Raw genomic sequence first — 24,194 nt, forward strand, 5'->3', positions numbered from 1 at the left:
AACAGACGTTAAATCAATGAAGTTTAATGTTTATTTTTAATTTAAAGAGTTATAGTTTTTGTTGTAGCTCACTTTAAGACTCAGAATAAGCTTGCATTTTTAGTTGGTACTAGACGTGTGCGCCGCGCCGACCCGCCGCCGCCGCCGCCATTTTTTCGACGCCGCCGCCGCCGATCAGCGTATCGGCGTAAAATCGGCGCGAGTTCAAAATGTTATCTATACTGAATTTCTGACTTTCGAAGCATTCTTTATTTTACTACAATGAATTATTATTAGTCATTGATTACATCATCATCATCTCAGCCATAGGACGTCCACTGTTGGACATAGGCCTCCCCCGTAGACATCCAGTTGCTTCGGTTGGCAGCGGCCTGCATCCACCGTGAACCCGCGGCTTTAACCTAGTCTATCTCGTTGGTGGACGTCCTGCTGCGCTTGCCGATCCGCGGTCTCCACTCGAGAACTTTTCGGCCCCAACGGCCATCTGTTCTTCGTGCTATATGACCTGCCTATTGCCACTTCAACTACTAATTCGCTTGGCTATGTAGGTGACCCTTGTTCTTCTACGTATCTCCTCATTTCTGATTCGATCCCATAGAGAAACCCCAAGCATAGCTCTCCATAGCTCGTTGAGCAACTCTGAGCCTACGTATTTATAAGGCATATAGTGAAGCACAACGTTTCAGATCCATATGTCATCACTGGCAACACACATTGGTTAAAGACATTCGTCTTCAGACACTGAGGAATTTTGTACGAAAAGATATTGCGGAGTTTCCCGAACGCTGCCAATCCGAGTTGGATTCGACGATTGACCTCCTTCACGAAGTTGGACTTACCTAATTGGACGGTTTGTCCTAGGTATCATACGCGTCAACAACTTCAAGAACCGAATTCTTCACCAAAATAGGGGTAGACACCACATGGACATTCGACATGACCTTTGTCTTGCCCCTGTTCATTTTGAGGCCTAGGTACCCGTTGGGTTGGGAGACTCGATTGAGGCCTTCGAGCATTGTGCTGAGTTCTTCCATCGACTTTGCCATGACCACCACGATATCGTCGGAAAACCGAAGGTGAGTGATGTAATGTATTCGCCGTTGATATTGATGCGTAGCGTAGTCCTTTCCATTCCAGAAGCTTGAAGGCGTCTTCCAAAGCGGCAGCAAACAGTGTCGAAGATATGACATCCCTGTCTTACGCCTCTTTTCAAGGGCATCGCCTTCGAACTCTGTTCCTGTACTCGGACCAACATAGTGGCATTTTTATACAAACACTTCAACACTTCGATATATCGATAGTCGATACGGCATCGTTGGAGACTCTAGCTCTGCCCACGTTTCGACCGAATCAAAGGCTTTCTGGTAGTCCACAAACGCTAGACGCTAGACTATAGCGGCAAGTTATACTCTTCGTTCTTCTGTATGACCTGCCGCAGCGTATGAATGTGGTCTACGGTAGCCTTTTCGGAACCCGGCTTGTTCGGGTGGCTGGAAGTCATCGACCCTGCGTTCGAGACGATTTACAATAACCCTGGAAAACAGCTTATAAACATGGCTCAACAGCGAGATGGGCCTGTAGTTCTTCAAAAGGGTGTTATCGCCCTTCATGAAGAACAACAGCACAACGCTCTTGTTCCACGCTTCTGGCGTTGTGCCTTCGAGCAAGACGGAATTAAAGAGCCTCTGAAGGACTTTAAGAAGCTCAGAAGCCGGTGATCCACCCGCTTCAGAAGCTCTGACGTAATTCCGTCCTCACCCGGCGCCTTGTTGTTCTTAAGCTGTTTCAGGGCCATCCTTATCTCGTACAGGCTGATATCCGGGATATCTTCTGTAGGTATAGTGTCTGGTCAGTTTTGCTCTTGGGTCTTGAGTCGCCGCGCTGAAAACGGCTTAGTGACCGACTCGTAGAGCCGTCCATAGAACTCCTCGATTTCCCTCAACACTTCCGCTTTAGTCCACGCTACACTGCCATAATCTCTCTTCAGTTTTGTCATTTGGCTTTGCCCAATCCAATAGACATATCTCTTGCGAACACTTTAGAGCCTTTATTCCGCTCAATCGTATCTTTAACACGAGCGGTATTAAAGGTACGAATATCGTGTCGCAAGGATTTCGAAATTTGTCTATTCAGCATCATCGGGAGACTGCAGTCGAAGCGAGCGTCGTTCATCCACAAGGTTACTCATACATACATAGGATATACTCAGGAGAGTTTCCAAGTTCTACTGGTACGGTGAATCTTAAAGAAGAGAAGAAGAAAAATGTCCCGTTTAAGAAAATTATATTTGTCCGTGACAATTACAGCCGCTGCAAGGCGTCAATTAAAGCTTCATTGTCTATGTCTTAGCACGGAGGTCGCTACAGTTGATATGTTTCGTGCTTTTTTTACATTTTATCTAATTTGTTATAAACAAAATATTTAGATTCTCCGCGCCGAAATCACGCCGAAAACACGCCGCCGCCGCCGATTTTGACCGGCCCCCGCCGCCGTAGATTTTAGCATCGGCGCACACGTCTAGTTGGTACCTATGTAAAACGAATATTTTATTTCCGCGGAGGGCCACATTTTAGAGGTCCATGGGAATAGGCGCGAAGTCAACGAAGTTTGAAGTTTTTTTTTTTCTTTATTTCTAGAGCTGCTAGACAATTTAATTATGTACAATACACGACTTTATGAGCAGTCATTAAGGTCGTGTTAGTATACATATTATTGTAACTTTAGCCGTATCGATCTCTTGTAGCGTCTGTACAGTGAGAATGACAAAAAAAACATTACTCGAATCGGCTATAGGAATTTTATTTTTGTATTTCAAAATCATAAATGTATGGCCCAAGTTTCTACGGTGGCTCAAATATAACTCCCCACGTCTGACCAAGTGCGAGGTAGAAATAACGAACCTGTCTTTCTGGCAGACGAACAGGTGAAGCTGTTCTCGGCGCCGAGAATGTGTCGTCGTCGAGTATCTCGACGGCCGTCATCCAGTTGGGGCTGTGGTCGCGCGCGATCTCCTCAAAACTACCCTCCATCTGGGGACAACGTCACGGGTTGATACTTCATCTAAAAATAACCTATACCCGACGGTGTGGTGGTAATATATTTTTTTAATTCATTCAGTGATTGTTAAATTGCCTAAATCACAATACTCATGATGTACGTCATTAAATAAGATTGTAAATCTGTTTAAAAAAATACACCTCGCCGAGTTTCTTGCTGGGTTCTTGTCAACAGAGGTTTTGCCGAACCAGTGCATATTTTTTTTGACATTCATAAATTCTTGTTAAAGCCTAAATTAAATGAAAATATTTTGACTTAGAGAGTGAGTGAAGCGTGAGTAACATATATGTCTTGGATGTTACATCTCGCGGTTGTGTAGTGTACACATGCTTTGCCATACACGCCAGCACAAAATGTAGGCAATATGATGAGAATCATGTTGTTACGGCGTTAGCACTGGCATATGGGATGAAGGTGGATTTGTGGACGAATGATTTATGTAAAGAGAGCGGATCGAATGACCGGATACTTCTGTGGAGTGAATAGTAGTATGTCAGGTACAGGATTGAACGAAAGTAATGTCACTTAGACATATTTGTAGAAAAATGATGGATGCATGACATTTTCATATTTGTTTAAAGTGTATTCAAATATATAATACACAGATATTTTCATTCACTCATTCAATCCATTCGTGCCAGCTCTCGTGAATTGACCTGTATGAGCGAGTGAGTTAGAGAGTGCGGGGTACGATCGGGTGAGCCTAGCTGCTTATTTTTCTATAGCTGTAAACTTTTAATTCCATTAATCTTAATACTCTTTGAAATTTACATCTGAAAAGGGTTGTTTCACTGGTTTCCTTCACAAGATCCCAAATGTATATCCGTTGTTTACTAATAAGTTTTACAATCTCACCTGTTTATACTGTAGAAGCGACATAGACCGCATGAGATCTCCGACCAATATGAAGTCTCCCTTCACTTTAAGATACAAGGCTACTATGTTATTAAAATGACTGCATTCAAGCCTCAATTCTTTTTCTGACGTCCATTCGAAGAGACGTACCTGGAAGAAGAAAAATCATCAATGAACAACTGAAATCCTTACTAATGTAAAGACAATAACAGCAAATAGTGAACATTTAACTTACCGTACATTTTATGCTAGCCAGCAGTTTGCTATTGAATTCTACTAGGTGTGTAACAGCCACCTTTTATTTCTTTTTCCGCTACTTGAACTAGTTTGCCCTCTGACCAATGGAAGAGCAATATTCTGCCCTGGAAAAAAAAATATAAAGTTTTAATTTGTATTGTATTATATAACACATTAAATTAACAGATAATAAGAGATTGAGACATACCATCACTCGCCGTAGTTCATAATTGAGCCTAGTCATACAAACTTGTAATAATATTATCATTAACTAGGGTTTACCCGCGGCTTCGCACACGTAAATCATTTAGATCCAGTAACTGATTTGAATCGTGGTTTTCATTGCCGTTACATTAGAAACAATCACGTCCAATTTCATGACTAAGCCCAGCGGTTGTTGTTTCGAGACTTTTATCGCTTCCTGTGGTAATATCGGAATAAAAAGTAGCCTATGTTTATTCCAGATCAGTATCTAAACCAAATTTCATCCAAAGTTAGTTTCAGCGTGAAGGAGTAACAAACCTACTCACTCATTCACAAACTGTCACATTTATATATCAGTAGGATAGGAAAAAGCACGAGCAGTAGCAAGTGGCTCACTCAACAAACTGACTGTATAAAGTAAACGTAAATGCTATTACGGTGGAATTTAACGTATCATCACGTTAACATATCGAACTCTCTACGAGTTAAGTTTGTATCAAAGCAAACTTCGTGCCAAACAAAACAATGTAACGAAGTGGAGGAAAGGAAATGGCGGTGTGTTCCCACTAGTTCCATTGACATACTATTATAGAACAAAATACCACAAACGGGACTTACACTATCACGCTATTATTCACAAGTAAATATTTACCTCGACGTTTACGCAACGTTACAGTTGCCGTGGTCACGAGTAAGACCACGATGAGATCTACTCGACTCACGGGAGATGAGCCTACTCGTGACCACGCAACTGTAAACGTTGCCGAAACGTCGAGGTAAATATTTACACGTTGCCATTGGATTAGACCTTACTATTCAGGGAGTATCTTTTAACTACTCCAACGCCATCTACATTTGGGAAGTAGAAATATAGTAACAAAGGCCAAAAACTAGCCAAAATTACTTAATAATATCAAATTTTTAACCATTTTTTTGTATTGATATATATTATTAAAAATCATTTCATCATGGGTAGGTTTTGTTTTTAGTTTATTATATAATTTATTCTCTTTTTTGAGATTTTTACATTTTATTTTTATTTTATTTGTATATAACTGTTTTTAATAAATTTTTAATTATAAAGAAAAATCATTTGATATATATCGGATATATTCATGATATATATCCATTGATATATATCCTCGAACCCCTGGCTTTGAGTGGAGGTGGAGGAGCTGCGTGAATACACATTTGTTGCATAGACGTAGCCATCATAGGCGATTGAGCAAAGTAATTATTTTTAGTTCATTCAGGTGTTACCTGATGCGAATGAGGACAATTAAGAATTTGGGACTGTGGAGGAAGTGATCCTGAGCCGTTACCTGTTTGGGCTCGGACTCCTCCGGGTTAAGTATGCTGGTGCCGACGGCGTAGTAATGGTTGGGGTCGTCCCCTAACCGGCAGGACACCAGCGACATCGCGAACTCGTTCGCCATCAGCTGGTGCGCGTGTAATACTGGAATATTAGCGAGCGGTCAGCAAGTCGACCGAGCGTTGCGAGAGTTTATAATATATCGGACGTAGCTTATTATTTTAGAATCAGGTTTTATTTATTTTTGCACAGTCTCCTGAGTCACTCTTTAAACCGTAAGTTTGTAGGATTAAAATTTGCCAAACATACATTTTTGTGGTAGTTTTAAGCCCCTTTCATAATTGGTCATCTAATAAGCATATAAGTTAGTGGGCAATCAACTTTTTAGTTATTGTGACCCAGAAGACATCAGTGATCCACATGCTTAGAAAAATATTTGCACTACTAGCATGCGTATGAGATGATGAGCCATGAAGGAATTGCCTTAAAACGTCACAACTCCATAACTTAGTGATTTGTACACATAAAAATCATACTTTTTATAAGTTACCCAGGAGACGTTACCATGGCAACCATGATAGACACTAATATAATGTGACACAAATTCTTCTATTAAACTGTACAACTTTTGTCCCCTCGCTGACGGGCCAAAATAACAACAAGAAATAGTTGATCCACTGACATACATACCTTCGAACGTGTGCTGATCTATGATGAGCAGGTTATGCAACTCCTGGTCGGCGAGCGCAGGCGCGTGCTTGGCGGGCGGCGGCGGCGCGCCCGAGGTGGCGGCGGCTGCCGTGGACGCGGAGGGCCGCGGCGCCGCGCCCGCGCCCGCCGCCCCGCTCCCCGCACCCCACTCCAGCTTATCCACGCGCATCGTTATCACGCCGAACGTCTGACAACAAATACATTCTCATAGTAAAATATCAAGGACTTATCACGCTAAACATACGAACAGACAGTCTACAACCTACAGTCACAAAACAGATAGGTACAGAAATCATCATACAGAAAACATACATACAGACATACAGAAAACATACAAAGTGCGCTCGAGCAACGCACACACAGACAGGCTCACGGACACGATATCCGCTTGAGACACGCGTCTGTGAACTTTTTTTGTGCAACAATGGAGAATGCGAATTTATTACACTTTAAAATATAATAATCGTGCATTTCACCAATGTCGAAAGCGTCGCAAGATATTTTCTGTGATATTTTTTTAATATAACAATGACATTAACATTAAAATATTTTAGCCATTATTAATTTATATTTCATTCTTCCCGTTTCATTCTCAACAATAAATCCAAACGAGTGCCACTACCACAATAGTTTATTTTGTGCATAAGCATATTTGACAACCCTAGAGCGACCGCCGAGCGTAGGTACGAAAAGTGAAGTACATGAGATTGACTTCTGTACCTATTTGTTTTGTGCTACAGTTCAGTCTACTCGTGACCACGGCGACTGTAATGTGGTCGAAACGTCGAGACAAATATTACGTATGAGTTTAGCGTGATAAGTCCCGGTGGTATTTTACTATGAGTGAAAATCACGAAAGTTTAAAACACAATATCACTGTCGCTTCTCGTGTCTGAAAGTACACAATGTGGCCTCACGTAACTGTAGTGAAACGCATTGTTTAATCGCAAAGGAATAAAAAATAACAATTTTTTTAATTTAATCGGAGCAACTTACGCAAAACGAATATAGACAGAAAAAAACTTATTAAATAGATTAAATTTTTTTAGCGTACCTACAATATATTAAAATATTTGTCATATCCCCATAACTCACATCGCATAACTTCGTACCATATTCATGTCATATCGTATAACCGTTAAGAGAGGTAGCTTCGGGGCTACTACGAAATTCTTAAATCGAAGTTCACATCGTACCGTCCTTCTTACTCTCGCATCAAATAATTAAGCGTCAGCGGGACGGCAAGATACGAAGTTCTAACTTTCCAATTCATAGTATAGGTTGGTTGGTTGGAGTGGCTGGTTGTTGGCTTCGTTGTAAAGGTAGCCTGGAAGAGATCGCTTTGCAGCGATAAGCCCGCCTATTGTTTATCTTGGAAAATCTCTATACACCTATGTTTTCTGTACTGCTTATGTATTGGTGTGCAATAAAGAGTTATTGTATTGTACATATATTGTCTACCTGCGAAGCCTCCTGGTAGGCGATCCGTCGCGGCGTCTCCCCGAGCGGCACGGTCCTGATGTGCAGCTTCTGTATCTCGTCTATGGTGCCGATGGTGACCGTGCTGTCCGTCGCTAGCGCCAGACTGGTCACACACACTTTATATCACACGCGACATAGGGTCAATCACCTTTTTAGTGTTGCTATTCTGCCCCGTAACTCAGGAGACATCAGTGATTCAGTGGTTCTTAGAATTTTTTGCAATGTATGTAGGATCGTGTGAAGGAAAACAAACTTTTCGAATTAAAGTAAGAAAAAGTTCATTAAAAATTAAACTACTGAATACGTATTTAAAAGCAAAGAACAGAAAACACCACTAGCGCATAGGCTCACCCGATCGTAACTCCCACTCTCCAACTCACTCGCTTGTCCCATTCACTCCACAATAAGTCTTCAGTCATTCGGTCGCTCGTTTACATCAAATCATTCAAACAGTAACCACCTTCATTCCCACATGTATACAGATCAATTCACGAGAGCTGGCACGAATGGATTGAACGAAAGTTATGTCACTTTCATATTTGTGTGAAGTGTATTCATTTAGAAAACACAAAGATACTTCCATTCACTCATTCAATCAATTTGTGCCAGCTCTTGTAAATCGACCTGTACTAATAGCATGCTTAAGAGATGAGGCATGAAGGAATTGCCTTTATACTGCCACAACTCATTACTTTTAGTCGATTTGTATTGTACCCCATAAATCATACTTTTAATAAGTGACCCAGGAGACGTTACCATGGCAACAAGCTACATAAAGTTGATTGACCCTTACAAGGGTTTAAACAAGTATAAAACAATTAGAAAACTTTAATATTATATTTTCGAACTGGGAATATTGAAATAAAAATACAACTTTGCTCATCTACGTAGTACTGGATTGACCTCTTAACTATTATTGTCAATACGGTATTTTGACTATTTTGTATTGTTTTATAAATGAAAACTACACAATGCCTGTTATCAAATAGAGAAACAATTTTTAAGCTGCCTTTATAAATAACAAAGTTATAAAGGTTTGAAATTCAAGATTAGACAGAGACAGACATACTGGCATGTGACGTCACACGCTAGTAGCGCCATACTTGCTGCATAGAGAAAAGCGTTTGAGAAAGACATGAATATAGATTTTTCAAAAAATCACTATAAATCCAATTTTCAACCGATTTAAGTTTTCTCTTCGCTAAACACTGTCTGTACATCTATATTTTCGTAATAATATTAAGATATAGCAAATTCAGGAGTTGTCAAATACCGTATTAGACCACCAGAAGGGGATCATAATTTCCTTGCAAGATTTGAAGCAAAGAAACAAATATGAGGTGAAGCTAAATAAAAGTCTGTAAGCATATCTTGCTGAGTTCGCACCCGGGTTCTTTTCAACAGAGATTTTTCCGAACCGGCGGTACATATTTCGATATTCTTAAGTACATATTATAACCTAAATGAAATAACTTAAAGCTTCTTCGACTAACCTGTCGGGGTAAGCGGCCGCGTTCAAAGAGCACATGTGCGTGACTTCTTTCAGGTTCACGTTGGAGAACACCAGCTTGTGATTGGACGAGAAGATCACGGTCGGCCGGTCCGAGCACGCGAATATGTTCGTAGTCGACAACGACCTGTGGAAAACATATCTCTGAGAAGCGATCAAACGTTTCGGTTTCACCACTACATTTATTTTTTTAACACAGTAACACTCGTACAGTCAAAACTGTTTAATAGCGACACCAGTTAGAACGACATATCGGACGTGAGAACCAATAAAATTCCCAACACGACACGATCTTATACCAAAATAACACTCCGCGTCAAGAAATGTGACAAAACAAAACGTTTAGTGTTTTTCGAATGCAACTCACCTGAAACTTCTGAGCACAGTGGGCTGGGTGCCAAGCGTAACCTTCTTCCGGTTGGTAAGGACCCCAGTCTCGGGGTCCACTGTGAAGTAGAACATGGATCCATCCCCCAGGGCGCACAGTAAATAACACACCCCCTCCAGGGTACAGATGAGAAGGGAACGGGGGATTATCTCTGGGGACAAATTAGGGCGATGAAGAAGTTTTACTTATGTCATGGATAAATAATACCGAGTGTGGCCTATACTTTTATTTTTTTATTGTTTCTTATTTCTATTGCACTTTGAATTTTATACGAAGAAGCAATGTAAAGCAAAATGTTGTTTCTAAAGTGACAGACGTCGTCAATGGGGTTCGAGGATGGCGTACATTGATAACATTATTTAATTTGTATGAAAAAGGGAAAATCTAAAAACTCACTTATTTTTAAAAGTTGCTGAACTAATGTCGTTCAGTTTGACTAGTACGGTACGATCCATATCTTAATTATTGATTTGACAGTTGATTTGTCTGTACGATCGATCGATCTGATGAAAATCGTAACGATGGATCGTAAAGAGCCATACACTGTCGATTCATCGTTACGATATTCATGATTGCATGGTATTTTGTTGCGATCTCCGACATCGTCTTCGATGAAGTCAAATCTTGATATACACTATCGATTCGTCGTTTCGATCGGTCTGAAGCGACGGATCGTACAAATCGTACCGTGTATTGCAATTTCCGTTACAATGAACGATATTACAAGTAAAATCGTAGTCTCAATGTGCTGATTAATTAGAGCATTCACTGATATATAGCAGAAAATCGAGCATTCGCCGTTTTTAAATTTGTCAAACTGAACAGCGAACCCAAGGATAGAGCCAAACATCGCTACGAATATTTGGGTCAATCAACTTTTTAGTGTTGTTAATCTGTCCCCGTAACCCAGGAGACATCAGTGATACACTTGCTTAGAAAAATGATTGCAATTTATACTAAAAGCATGATTAGGAGACGAGCCATGAAGGAATTGCCTTAAAACTGTCACAAATGCTAACTTTCAGTTTAAGAAGTGACCCAGGAGACGTTACCATGCAACCAGATACACTAAAAAGTTGATTGACCTATTTACACCACCATTTTAGGGAACGCTCTAGTAAATGCACGTCAAAAATTTTGCCGTATACCCTCTACAAAAGCCTGTATCAATAAATACCTCCGGAAAGTTTCTCAGTGTGCAACGGCCTCAGGTCTGGTAGCCGGAGCACCCTCACAGAGATGTCGGTCCATAGTCCCACGCCCAGGAGCGCCTCGTCCCCGCCGGGGCCCAGGTCCAAGCACGCCACCTCTTCGTCCATGCAGACCTCGCTGTAACAAATACATTAACTAAATACAATGACAATGTATTTATTTACTGATGAAATACAGTTTTGTTCCTTCAGACAATTATTCTAAAGTCATCTGTGCGCTGGCTGAAATATGCGCAACTGGAGGTCTATGGGGGAGGCCTATGTCCAACAGTAGACGTCCGATGGGGCCTCATTTTTCTGGTCACATTTTTTACGAACTTGCTGTAGATTTTGTTTTTTTATTCGATTATTTCTTGAAGTTCCTGTATTTCTACCAGATAACTAAAAAACTGTATCAGAATATCCGGCCACTTTTACAGAACAGTATCCACAAAAATGAGACGGTTGATAATATGATGACGATTATGAAAGTCATTATGATAGGTCAACAGTGCCACTAAAATTCCGGGCTCTGGTCATCACGGCGACGGGACCTGGAGTCGCCCGCAGGGGAGGACTTGTGGGTCACGTTTGTCCATGACAGTGTCACTTTCTATCTGTGCGTAATTTATATTCCTCCAAGTGTCATTGATGAAGTGTACATGCGTTGGTTTCAATCTTTGGAAACAGTAATTAACTCTCTTAATGGGGTAGTTGTGGTTACTGGAGATTTAAATTTGAACCCATTGTATAAGTCCCATAGCCTTTTAAGTTACTATTGTTATTTTTTGACTGTATGTGGCTTGTGTGAGAAGAATGAAGTGAGGAATGCCTATGACGGAAAATTGGATGTGGTTTTGGTATCAGACCGTATCAAGGATGTTAGGGTTGTGGAGATTGACGGTGGTGGGCTTGTCCTCCATAGAGACGTTTACCATCCGCCATTAGAGATATCAATCCCAATCAGTAGCGGTGTGAAACGATCACCTGCCGGTTCAGTGGACCCTAGCAATGTTGATATGCGAAAGGATTGGAATTTTGCAAAAGGTGACTTTGAGCTTCTATACACATTGTTCTCGGAAGTGTGTTGGGATGATGTTCTTCAGTCTCAAGATGTTGAGGTAGCAGTAGACATTTTGTATTCGACTATTTATAGAATATTTGATATTTGTATACCTAAAAAGGTTCGTCCTAAGATCCCTACTAGACGCTATCCAGTTTGGTTTGACGCTGACTTAATTAAAGCGGTAAAAGCGAAAGCTGTACTTCACAAAAAATGGAAAGCGTCCAAGAACATGGATATTTATGAGGAGTTCAGTAAGCTTAGGAGACACGTTAAGGAACGGATCTCTTCCGCGTATGACAATTACATTGTTCATGTCCAGTCTAAGGTAAAGAGTGATCCACGTAGTTTTTGGCAACACGTAAACAACCTCAGATCTAGAGGTGGTTTTACTGATCAGGTCACGTTTGATGGGGAACAGTTCACGGGGCAAGACGCTGCTTTTGCTTTTGCCAGTTTTTTTTCTAGCGTGTTTTTACCGGATGTTCCACGCCTCGATGGAAATGATACTAGCAACAGAGGCCGAGGATGTTATGCTAACCTTGTAAATATTTCTAACATAAGTAAAACAGATGTTGGGGCAGCCATTAAGCGTCTTAAACCTAATAGTTCGTTGGGACCGGACTGTTTGCCGGCGTACATTATTAAGGGGTGTGCTGATCATTTGAAGGCACCTCTGGTTCACATTTTCAACTTGTCCCTCTGCACTGGAACGTACCCGCACCAGTGGAAAGTCACCAGAGTAAAGCCAATTCCGAAGTCTGGTGACGCATCGGAGGTGGAGAATAGTAGGCCTATCGCAATTCTTTCTACTCTCGCGAAATTATTCGAGTCCATCCTTCACCGTATAATTTCCCCACAGATTAAACCATTTCTAAGTGATTCCCAGCATGGTTTTAGGGCTAATCGCTCAGTGAGTTCTAATCTCTTAATATTGGTGGATACTATCTCGGAGCAACTGGACCGGGGGCTCAGGTGGATGTCCTATACTTTGACTTCAAAAAGGCTTTCGATCGAGTAGATAACGACGTATTACTGACTAAGCTTGACGATATAGGTTTTTCCCCTAAGCTGATCAAACTTTTTGCTAGTTATTTACGCGACCGAAGGCAGTATGTTCGGCATGGAATATTCATTTCATCTCCGTATCATACTCGATCAGGAGTTAGCCAGGGCTCGATTCTGGGTCCTCTCCTGTTTGGAATCATGATTAATGATCTGGAATCATCGGTAAGATTTGCGAAGTGTCTTCTATATGCAGACGATCTTAAGTTGGTGTACAGGGTTGGGCACGAACGGGACTGTCATGATCTGCAGGAGGATATCTCGTCAGTGTATCGTTGGAGTATTAAAAATAAGCTGGAATTCAATGATGCTAAATGCCAGGTGTGTACTTTCAGTCGCTCTAGCACTCCGATACATAACGAATATATGCTTGGTTCAGTGGGTATAGAGAGGGTCTTCTCCGTCAAGGATCTTGGTGTTGTCTTTGACACGCGTCTCACTTTCCATGAACACATCAGGACACTTGCTACTGACTGCTTTCGAAGACTGGGCTTTGTTATCCGCAACGTCAAGGGTTTCCGTGATGTTAATACTATTAAACTAGTGTATACCGCTTTAGTCAGAAGCAAGCTTGAATCGTCGTCTATTGTATGGAGCCCTTATGAGTCCACATATGCCCTGCTCTTAGAAAAAGTCCAGAAGGCTTTTCTAAGATTCTTATACAAAAAAAGGTATGGGTATTACCCATTTTTGTATCCAACTCAGTTTTTGTTAGGCGCTCTCGGCTTGAACTCTCTCGAGGTGCGACGCAATCACTCGCTGTTGATGACTACATGTCGCATACTTCGTGGCGAGTCGGACTGCCCTGAGCTAGTCGCTAGACTAGTGCGATTGTTTGTTCCGAACATCCCTCGGATCGAGCTGCGGCCGCGGGCGCGCGCCCTGCTGGCGGTGCCGGCGGCGCGCACCGCGGCGCGCAGAGGCTCGCCGCTCCCCGGGCGCTGGCGCTGCTTAATGCGTTTTTGGTATCCGCGCCGGACCTTGACCTGTTAGCTGGGAGACTGTCGGCAGTGTGCAGTAAATGCTTTAGGTTTTGTGAGGAGATGGATAAAAGGAAATCGAGCGTTATGTGAGCTATGTCTTGTGTTGTTAAATAGTTTTGTAGTTAAATGCTAAATTTAATTTGTTAGTTTTTTTTATTTTTTATTTTTTTTAGTTTTACGACGAATTGGATGTATATCTGTAATGCCGTGTAAATGTTATGAAATAAATAAATAAATCACTGGCCACTGGCCGACTGAGTGTACACTCCAGGGAAGTAGTGTATTGCCTGTGGGACTACTACGAAATTCAAAAATCGAAGTTCGTATCGTTCCGTCCCTCTGACACTTATACTATTTAATATGAGACTGAGAGGGACGGTACGATACAAACTTCGATTTTCTAATTTCGGAGTAGGCCCTATGGTACTCACGCGAGCGTAGTAAGACTGGCCTGTCCCAGCGCCACGAGATAGAGCCGCGGTCCGGCGGCGCACACGCAGCGCGTGTTGCTACACGCCACCACGGACACGCCGCGCGCGCCGCCCACGGCCCACGTGCAAGACAGCGCCCAGCCCTCTTCGGTACGGCCTATCAGCGATATGCCCTCGTCGGTCACCTTAAAACAATAAACGCTGGATCTACTATTTCTTTATTTTTAAGGGTCAATCAACTTTTTAGTGTTGTTATTCTGTCCCGTAACTCAGGAGACATTTGTAATACACTTTGTTACAAAAATGTTTGCAATTTATACTATTAGCACGCTTAGGAGAACACTGAAGGAATTGTCTTAAAACAGTCACAGTTCCTAACTTTTAGTGGATTTGTACCCCATAAAATCATACTTTTTAATAAGTAAAACAGGAGACGATACCGTGGCAAAAGTTCATTGACCCATAATATTTTATCGGGTCTTAAGATTTTGACTTTGACTGTGAAAATATTTTCCAGCAAAAACTAGTGAGTATTTTTATACTTTTGTAGGAAATAATGATTCAGGTAAATTGATCTAACGAGCCAGTGGTTTCTTATGGTTTTTTTATTTTATTTATTAATATTAGCACATCAACACTACACACCCAATACAATATAGTAAAACAGTTTTTGAATATATACTTAATGAGTGAATATATACTTAATTCATTGAGAAAATAGCAACTAACCTGTATAAGTTGATCGTGACACACATTACCAGTGAAGAAAGTCTGTCTGTCTGAAACGAAACCTTTGATTTCTGTCTCCTCCACTTCCTCACCGTTCAAAGTCAACACTCTGAAAGATAAAAGGATTCATTATATTTTTTTAAGCCAATTCCGATTATTACAACACACATCAAAACAGTATTTCTTGCTTGTGTCTATTGTAAGAGATCGTTCTGAAGCGATAAGACCAGGGTTCTCTAATACTGCTTACTACTATGTGTTGGTGTTCAATAGAGTCATTATATTGTATGAGTGTATTTCTATGACTGAGGCACTGACCTCGTCTGACCCACGAAGGCGAGCACCAGCGTGTCATGGTGGGTCCCGCCGGGCGCCAGGGTCAGCGCCCACATGCCCTTGATGCCGGGCAGGTCGATGGACGCCTGCTCCTGGATGCCGATGCCGTTGCGGATGATCCGGAGGGAGCCCATCTTGAACGCGCCTGGACGAACACACATCAATTTTGGTAATGGCACAGATTCGATACTTTGTTAGCCACTCTGTTAAACATATATCAGTGGTGTATGCACAACTCGATTCTCACCGGCTTGCCTAAATTTATCTGCCTAAATCGCTCTTGTTTCATCACAACCAAACTCGTCCAATTTACATACAAAAAAATAATGAATAAAACGCATACAATCGATCCGTGATAATACGAAACGCTTTAACAAATCACAGCGCCGCTGGCGGCACAACCCGGTACTATTCAGTTTCCCCTTTCATTGGTAAGTAAAAGCGCACACGGTCACAATACACTCACACATTCACGTTACCTATCGCGCATCATACCTATGTTGTATCCTCCTGGGGTTCAAAGTGATAATACTAGTGCATATTGTTAGTAATAGAATTTTTATCTTTTGAAACAGGAATAAAGTGTCATTTTCTCTGTACCATTCCAATTAACAAAAAAATAAATTCAACTTTATCTATGAGACATTAAGATTTAAATTTCAATGTAAATTTTTGCTTTTAATAAGTGACCCAGGAGACGTTACCATGACAACAAGCTACACAAAGTTGATTGACCCATTTACGCATATAATAATGTTCAAAAAAAATGCATCAAATACTAATCATAGTTTACGTCTTCACTTACTATCAATCAGGAGTGATTGTGGTCAAACGAAAGCCTATCTTTGTTTAAAAATCCGGCCAAGTGCGAGTCGGACTCGCGCACGGAGGGTTCCGTACCATTATCTATACAACATTAGACATTACAAAAACAAGGCCAAAAAATAAAAAAAGTTTGTTGTATGGGAGCCAGCCTTAAATATTTACTTTATTTTAATTTAACTATTTATTATTAAAGTGATTATACAAGTTAATATTCTGTGAATATTTCAAGCGTCTACCTGTTGCCGTTATTAATATCGAGCAAAAAACGGCATTAAAATCACGTTTGTTGTATGGGAAATATTTATTATATTCCGTTTTTAGTATTTTTTGTTATAGCGGCCACAGTAATACACAATCTGTTTCAGCTGCCTAGCTATTACGGCTCAAGAGAAAGTGCCCTGTGACTGTGACAGACGGACAGACAGACAGCGAAGTCTCAGTAACAGGGTTCCGTTGGCACCCTTCGGGTACGGAACCAAAAAAACAGACACACTAATAATAAATGATCAAAACAATAAACACTAACCCGAGCAAGTAATGAGCTGATTCTGCCCCTGCCGCTCCAGATCGACGACGCACATGTCGACTATCGGCGCGAGACTAGTGAACGTCTCCATGGTCCGCACGTACTGGGCCGCTTCGTCCCTCGCGGCCGACAGACGCACCAAGGCGGAGTCCCCGAGCCGCGACCCCACGAACACCACGCCGTTGTCCAAGTACGTCATGCACTCGGGGATCGGGATGTCGCCTGTAGACAATCACATACTTAAACATTAACGTAGAAAAGTTGTAGCTATATAAACATTTATGCAATTCTAAAACAGAAAACCTGATTTCAACTAAAAAAAAAACCGCATTCAAATCGGTCCACCCGTTTAAGAGCTACGGTGCCACAGACAGACACACACAAATACACATAGGGTTCAAACTTATAACAAAAGGAGTCGATTGGGCTCAATGAGGGCTATCGCGTATGAATTCGCCGCTAGAGGCGCTAGTGTAGCGTGAGGTCTCCAAAATGTCAAAACTCATAGTTTTTGGGTGAGCTGCGCGGGTTTATTTATAATTAGAATAATTTTGTGAATATTTTGCAATATCTGAAATTAATTATGGCAAATATGCGTTCCGGGTCAATGAATGTCTGTGTTTTGAGACAGTTTTGTCTTTCGGAAACCTTTGTCCTCCCTTTTTCCGAACAACACGGGGACTATGGAACACTGTGGCATGCTCGATATTTTTATGGTACGGTTTTATTTTAATCTAAACTTTGCTTTCACGCCCGTAATAACAGACTTTGAAAGCCACAATTAAAAACCTCACGCAACAGTGCGCCATCTAGTGAGACAAAAAACGATAGCCCTCATTAGCAGTCGATCGAGTTCAACTAGCACTACTAGCATTCGATAGGGTTCAACTAGCAATCGATTGGGTTCAATTAGCAGTCGATTTGGGTCAACTAGCAAACAACACGAACCTAACAGTTCCACTTTGAGGTCCTTCACAGCCTGCGTGCCGTCCATCTTCTCTTGCAACTCCAGTAACAACATGAACAGTCGGCCTGCGATGTCGCCCAGCAAGTACCGCAGCCCGCGCCCGTCCACGCGGCAGTAGCAGTTGATCGGGGTCAACTGGCAAACAAGACAAACACACAGTAATAATGGATCAAACAAATTTTTCCTCTTTGTGATTCTGTACCGTTGCCCAAGAGACAACAGTGACAGTGTCTCAAAAACTGGCTACTAATGTGCTTGACGATAGACCATAAAAATAATGGGCTTATAACTACAAATGTCGCTACGACTAAAAAAAAGTAAACCATAGAAAACATTATAGACACTCATGATTTTAAAGAGTTGTCCAGGGGACCGTAACCATGGCAATGAGGTACAAGAAAAAAATTGTTAGACCCTAATACCAAGAGAAGTTTTACTTGGAAGTATAAAGGGGTAAATAAGCAGTACAATGGTCTAGCTAGTTAGTCATATTTATTGTAGGTATATTATTTTTTACCAAGTCCAGCCCCCTACTAAATAACAATGATTTTTAAACCAGGACAATTTGCTTATCGGTCGGGACGCTGGGACACCGTGCTTCAAACCGGGACATGTCCCGGCGTAGCGGAACGTATGGCAACCCTACCATAGACCAGACTTTAATCAACATACCTTTATTTGCGGCGGCGCCACAGCCACATAATTCTGTCCATCGTGGTACACTATAGACTCCTGTCCAATGACAATAGCTCCACCTAAAACAAAAGTTCCATAAAAAATATTCAAGGCAAGCTATAATTATGTATCAGACTTGGTGATTACGGTCCCAAGATTACGTACCAAGTGGGCTGGGCACTGGAATAAGTATAGAAGCCTCTGTCTCCACGTTGTCTTGCTTCCAAACACATTTTGAGAACTCTTTATCCCTCAAAGTTATTTCATGCGTCTGAAATCAACAAAGCATATGAAAATGAATAGATAAGTTTCTTTCTGCCTTTCTAGTGTGGAGTCTAAGGAAGTAAGTACTAATATTTAAAATGGTGGTGATGCTTCGAAACTCGAAGTTCGTGTCGTGCGGTCTCTGACATTTATACTATTTAATACGAGAGCGAGAGGGACGGTACGATACGAACTTCGAGTTTCGTAGTAGCCCTGCAGTATTCATTCATCAAATAAGTGTTTGTTAAAAATATTTTTTAATACAAGCTTTTTTTCTGACTGTACTTTTTGTTGACTGTACTTGCATTGTCATCTAAGCTACATCCGTACCAAATTTCAAGTCAATCGGACCACTGGAAGCGGGTCAAGTTTACCTTCCAAGATTTTACTCAAAAAAACAAATAAATAAATAAACAGGACAAGTTAAAGAAAAGCTTGTAAATTCATTAATCACGCAATTCTTAAAATCAGAGGCATGGGGTCCTCATGCTAAAGTCATGGGAACGACTTTACTGCTTGGTGCTGTTCCTTGCATAGTAATTTTAACAAAATGGCATCAAGAGGTGAAGAATTATAGTAAATAAATTTAAAATACATTACCTTGATATGTCTTCCATTTAGGTCTTGGTGTATTAAAATTAACGTAGGATTTGCGCAACCATGTAGAAACTCAACATCGTAAACATTCAGCTCTTCAAGTCTGTAAAAAAAAGTTATAAAGAATATACTTAGGTCTGCCCAGAGTATTTTGTAGTGCCCTTTGAACGCCTGCCTAACCTGCTAAGTTGATTAGACAGCCAACTTAAATTGTAAAGGCTGTTTTTTCTATTTTTTGGGTTGATCAACTTTTTCTTGTCACTTGTTGCTATAGTTACATTCTCCTGAGTCACTCTTTAAACCGTAAGTTTATAGAGTTAAAATTTTCCAAACATGTTTTTTGTGGTAGTTTTAAGCCCCTTTTATAATTGGTCAACTAATAAGCATGTCAGTCTAATGTGACACATTTTTTCTATTAAACTGTACTAATTTTGTCCCATCGCTGACGGGACAGAATAACAAGAAATAGTTGATCCACCCTTTATATTAAATTTTGTACAATATGATTACAAAACAATATTTAACACTTCCAGAAACTTCCTGCTGGCCATACCTTCCACCAGACACTAATGGATCCCAAAAAAAAAAAAAAGTTTTGTAACATTCATTCTCATATAAGTTACTTAGTAAAATGTCCCCCCAGACACAAAAATACAGTCAGCCGTAAGTATCATCTTTGCAAGCTCATACTCATTATAAATTAAGTTACATACCTTAAACTAGCTGCTTTCAATTCTGTGGAATCTTTATCCAGTGGTATAATCTTGAACAATCCATCATACAATCTTAGACCAATCACCCTTGCCTGAGGGTCTATTACAGCCAGGATACCATTCTCCGAGGGCTTCCCAATACGATCTGCGACATTGCCATGAGCTCTGGTCACAACTTCCAGTTCACCATTGGCACCGGTTCTCCATTCCAATATCATAGCATTGTAACGTACTGTGAGGATGAATACTAAGTCTTTTTTTTCATACTGAAAGGGTAAAAAATATTTTTTTTAAAGAATCAATAAAAACTTTTTTAGTTTCTTTAGTTTTTTATTTTTTATGAAAGAGAGGTAAATGAGCAAGCGAGTCCTCGAAATGATCACCACTGCCCATGAGTACCAACTACTCAAGGAGTCATTGGTCCATTGCTGGCATTTAAAAAAAATATAAATAAGCTCTTTTGAAAGCTCTGATATTGTAGTTGTCTGGAAACATCTTGCGGGGACTAAATAAAATAGAAATGGTGTGGCATCAGATATGGGCAAGCCGGTGGGAATAGGGTTCTATGGACGCTTCGCCACTGATAGATTGCCAGAACTTAGAACATAGTGGAATAAACCTGAAGCCACATTTAGAGTCCCAGCATAGTCATATCAAATATGGCAAATCCGTAGCCCTTCCTCTTAGGAGCAACGTGACTTGGCGGCTGCTGCAACACGCACACTAATACAAGATGTGAGTTATCCGAGTGCAAAATCCCAGCATACTATGACAAGGGTGTCTAAAACAGCATTCATGATTGTATGAAACACTCATTGCCAAAACAATATTATTATTCTCTTTGAGAGTACTATTAGCTTCAATCACATACACAATGCTTCTTATAATTATAAAACAGTACTACGAGTAACTGACTGGCTGACAACTAGTGCAACTAAACCCACTAAACCCAAACCAAACTAACCAAACGCTGACCAAAGCCTAAGCCACTGGAAGTAACAAGCTTGATGTAAAAATAAATAAATAAATATCATGGGACAATTGATACCAACTGTATGTGTGAATTGAATGAGGCATTCATTCATAGCATCATATTGAAGCACTAAGAAGAGATTTTTAGATTTTTTTTTATTCTTCCCAGGGAGTGAAACCACATGCATAAGTTTTAAATAATATTAGTACAGTAACTTAATGATAGCTACTCACTGGTGGTCTGAACAGCTTCATTTTTGCAACCCTCCCGTACAGCCCAACCTCCTTCATGGGGCGAAGACCTTCAGGTGTCACCAGATACATCTCTAGTCGCGACACCTTTGCGACCAAGAGGTTCAAGTCAGTGGGGGACGTGAAATTCCCTGAAAAACCAGTTAATCGTTAGCAGCAACTCTTAATTGGGATTCAGAAGCAAATTACATAGTACACTACATTTAAATTACATTGTAAAATACATGAATTTAATCGAATTGCGCAATTGTACGAAGAAGGTACGATAACTATTCGTTCATGTGTTGACATTTCAGAATCGCATGCCAAAGAATATACAACTAAATATGCGTCATAAACTGATTAATGTGAGCACTAGCATTGTCATCAAGCTTTAAGTAAAATATTATCTGCTTTAAAAGAGTTTTAGCACCTAAAATAGACTGAAATATATAACATAAGAGCATAACCTCAACAGTATTCGAGCATAATTATTGCTTAAATTTACCTGTAATACATGCCGTCACAGCCGTAGGCTTTTGCGCCGTTACGATGTAATGGTATGCCATGATTATTTCTTGCAAATATACCTCATAAAACTAAATTATTTTATATTTTCTCATAACACAAGACCTAAACAATCCGCCGCAAACAGGGTTACCAACTCCATTTTTTTTACCCCTAGAGCTTAAATTAAAACCCCCTAAAACTAAACATTTTTTGGAAAAAACCCCTATGTATAAAATAAAACAAATTATGTCTCAATTTCTTTAATGTTTTAAGTTATACATTATTTAGGATCAGTTAACTTTATTAACGGGTTTAAATTGTAAAACTAGTGTAATAACTTGATCAGTTTCATTTTGCCAACACAACACTCAGTCACTCAACCATTGACTTATACACCTATGAACTGGAAATACCTACAAAATACGCGTGCACATAAAATGGCGCTCAAGGGTTGTGATCGATTTCGAAACCAAAGTATTTGATCATCATCATCATCATCATCCCAGCCTATATACGTCCCACTGCTGGGCACAAGAACAAGAGGGCTTGATAGTTCCCACGCAGTGCGGATTGGGAACTTCACACACACCATTGAATTGCTTCGCAGGTTTGTGCAGGTTTCCTCACGATGTTTTCCTTCACCGCATAGCTCGCCGTGGTGGCCTAGTGGTTTGACCTATCGCCTCTCAAGCAGAGGGTCGTGGGTTCAAACCCCGGCTCGTACCTCTGAGTTTTTCGAAATTCATGTGCGGAATTACATTTGAAAGTATTTGATATCGATATTCAAATGATTAGCGGCTAATACTTTGAGCAGCAATGGTATGGCATCAATATTTTGTGTTTCTTTTGGGGAAAATCAGTTTGAAATTCACTTTGTTTTTAATTACTTTGACTGCATATAGGTACAAGGAGATTGGTAATATAACATTCGTTTGGAAATCCAGTGCCGATTTTAGCACTTCCAGCGCCATGGGCAAGATTTCCACGGCGCCCCGAACTTTCGGGAATTTTCTAGAAGGTATAGGCTTCAGGCGCCCCTTTAAGTCCAGCGCCCTGGGCGGTCGCCCCACCGCGCCCTACCCTAACGCCGCTGCTGTGGAAATCATAAAGGGTAGAGGTATCTCGAAATCAGTAGTTACTGAAATATTGATGATAAGGAAAAAATTAAATATGTGCGACTATTTATTGGAAAAAAAATTGAGGTTTATTAGTTACTTTGCAATATCTATTAACAGGAGGTTAGAAAAATAACAGCCAATTAATTATTTTTTAGTATGGCCCCAATTATCACAAGAAAAAAATTGATTGCGAGTGAAAAGCACCTGCCAAAAATGTATATATGTTAAAAAAATCCTGTATGATAATTTAAACCACATTAAGGCTACTAATAACTAATACGATACTACAAGTGGAAACACGTAACCGAACGTGCAAAAGAAAGCTAGGCTTGTTTCAGAGACTTGCAAGAATTAAGTAGCACGTGATTACCTTGTGCTGACTTAATTAAGCAACAACAACATTTTAAAATAGCCATTTTCAGTTTAGTCATCCATCCCATCATTTCAAGTCTAAATTCCAAATTTAATTTATGGTACCTCGACGACGGGTCCCTTGACAGGGATGCATCAACGGTTTTACAGGACCTACAGTTCATTATATATTTCCGTTCATTCAAGTTCATCTCTCACACTTTTAGGCTAACCTATTTTCGACGAGTCAATCAACCCGGTCATTGACTATAAATTAAATTTATCACAGAACACATCTGACCTGCTTTTTAAAATAAACCCACACACATATAGCGCTCTTTATTATCCGTTTCTGTCTTTTCCCCCAAAATTTATGTATTTACTCCGCAGCTGCCCCTTATGGAAATTCCCCTCCATTTTATCACACATCGACAATTCTCTGCAGTCAAAATTATCCAAAATTCTAAATATTCATTTTGACAGTATCTCATGGATCCAAGCGGTTCTCCCGATAAGATTTGGGGGGCTGTGTGTTCGCTCCTCGTCCAGTTTGGTATTACCGGCTTTCCTGTCCTCTGTTTATGGTTCACTACCTCTCGTCAGTTCCATTTTAAACGTTTCACAGTTACTCAACGATGAGTTAGCGTGCTTGAAGGAGGCCAGAGAAGCTTGGTGTGTTTCATGTCCTGGTGCAAACATCCCAGTTCTACGACATATTCAGAAGAATCGGGACTCCCCTCGCCTAAAAGCAACCCATGCTTCTCTGTTAGAAAATAGCCCGGACGACTCTGAACGTGCCCGTCTCCTGGCGGTATCAGCCCCGGAGTCAGGCCATTGGCTCAACGCCCTCCCTTCCCGTCAGTTATGTATGGTTCTGGATCCAAGCACCTTG

General features: G+C 40.7%; 1 protein-coding gene across 1 annotated transcript in view; it reads right to left on the bottom strand.

The window, feature by feature from the left end:
- Window positions 1-21,998, bottom strand: part of LOC141433014 (DNA damage-binding protein 1-like) — a 30,317-nt gene extending 8,319 nt beyond the window's left edge. The window contains 23 exon segments of the mRNA XM_074094852.1: window positions 2,876-2,925; window positions 2,928-2,945; window positions 2,948-3,029; window positions 3,913-4,062; window positions 4,148-4,192; window positions 4,194-4,274; window positions 5,676-5,809; window positions 6,356-6,563; window positions 7,838-7,961; window positions 9,352-9,495; window positions 9,736-9,907; window positions 10,934-11,085; window positions 14,489-14,673; window positions 15,218-15,326; window positions 15,536-15,698; window positions 16,905-17,126; window positions 17,853-18,006; window positions 18,544-18,626; window positions 18,712-18,817; window positions 19,411-19,510; window positions 20,121-20,386; window positions 21,327-21,475; window positions 21,832-21,998. Of these exon segments, the coding sequence (XP_073950953.1) occupies window positions 2,876-2,925; window positions 2,928-2,945; window positions 2,948-3,029; window positions 3,913-4,062; window positions 4,148-4,192; window positions 4,194-4,274; window positions 5,676-5,809; window positions 6,356-6,563; window positions 7,838-7,961; window positions 9,352-9,495; window positions 9,736-9,907; window positions 10,934-11,085; window positions 14,489-14,673; window positions 15,218-15,326; window positions 15,536-15,698; window positions 16,905-17,126; window positions 17,853-18,006; window positions 18,544-18,626; window positions 18,712-18,817; window positions 19,411-19,510; window positions 20,121-20,386; window positions 21,327-21,475; window positions 21,832-21,892 (2,958 nt within the window). The 5' untranslated portion in view covers window positions 21,893-21,998.
- Window positions 21,999-24,194: the final 2,196 nt, after the last annotated feature.

The sequence above is a fragment of the Choristoneura fumiferana genome, chromosome 11 (assembly GCF_025370935.1).
Source record: "Choristoneura fumiferana chromosome 11, NRCan_CFum_1, whole genome shotgun sequence".
Lineage (NCBI taxonomy): Eukaryota > Metazoa > Arthropoda > Insecta > Lepidoptera > Tortricidae > Choristoneura > Choristoneura fumiferana.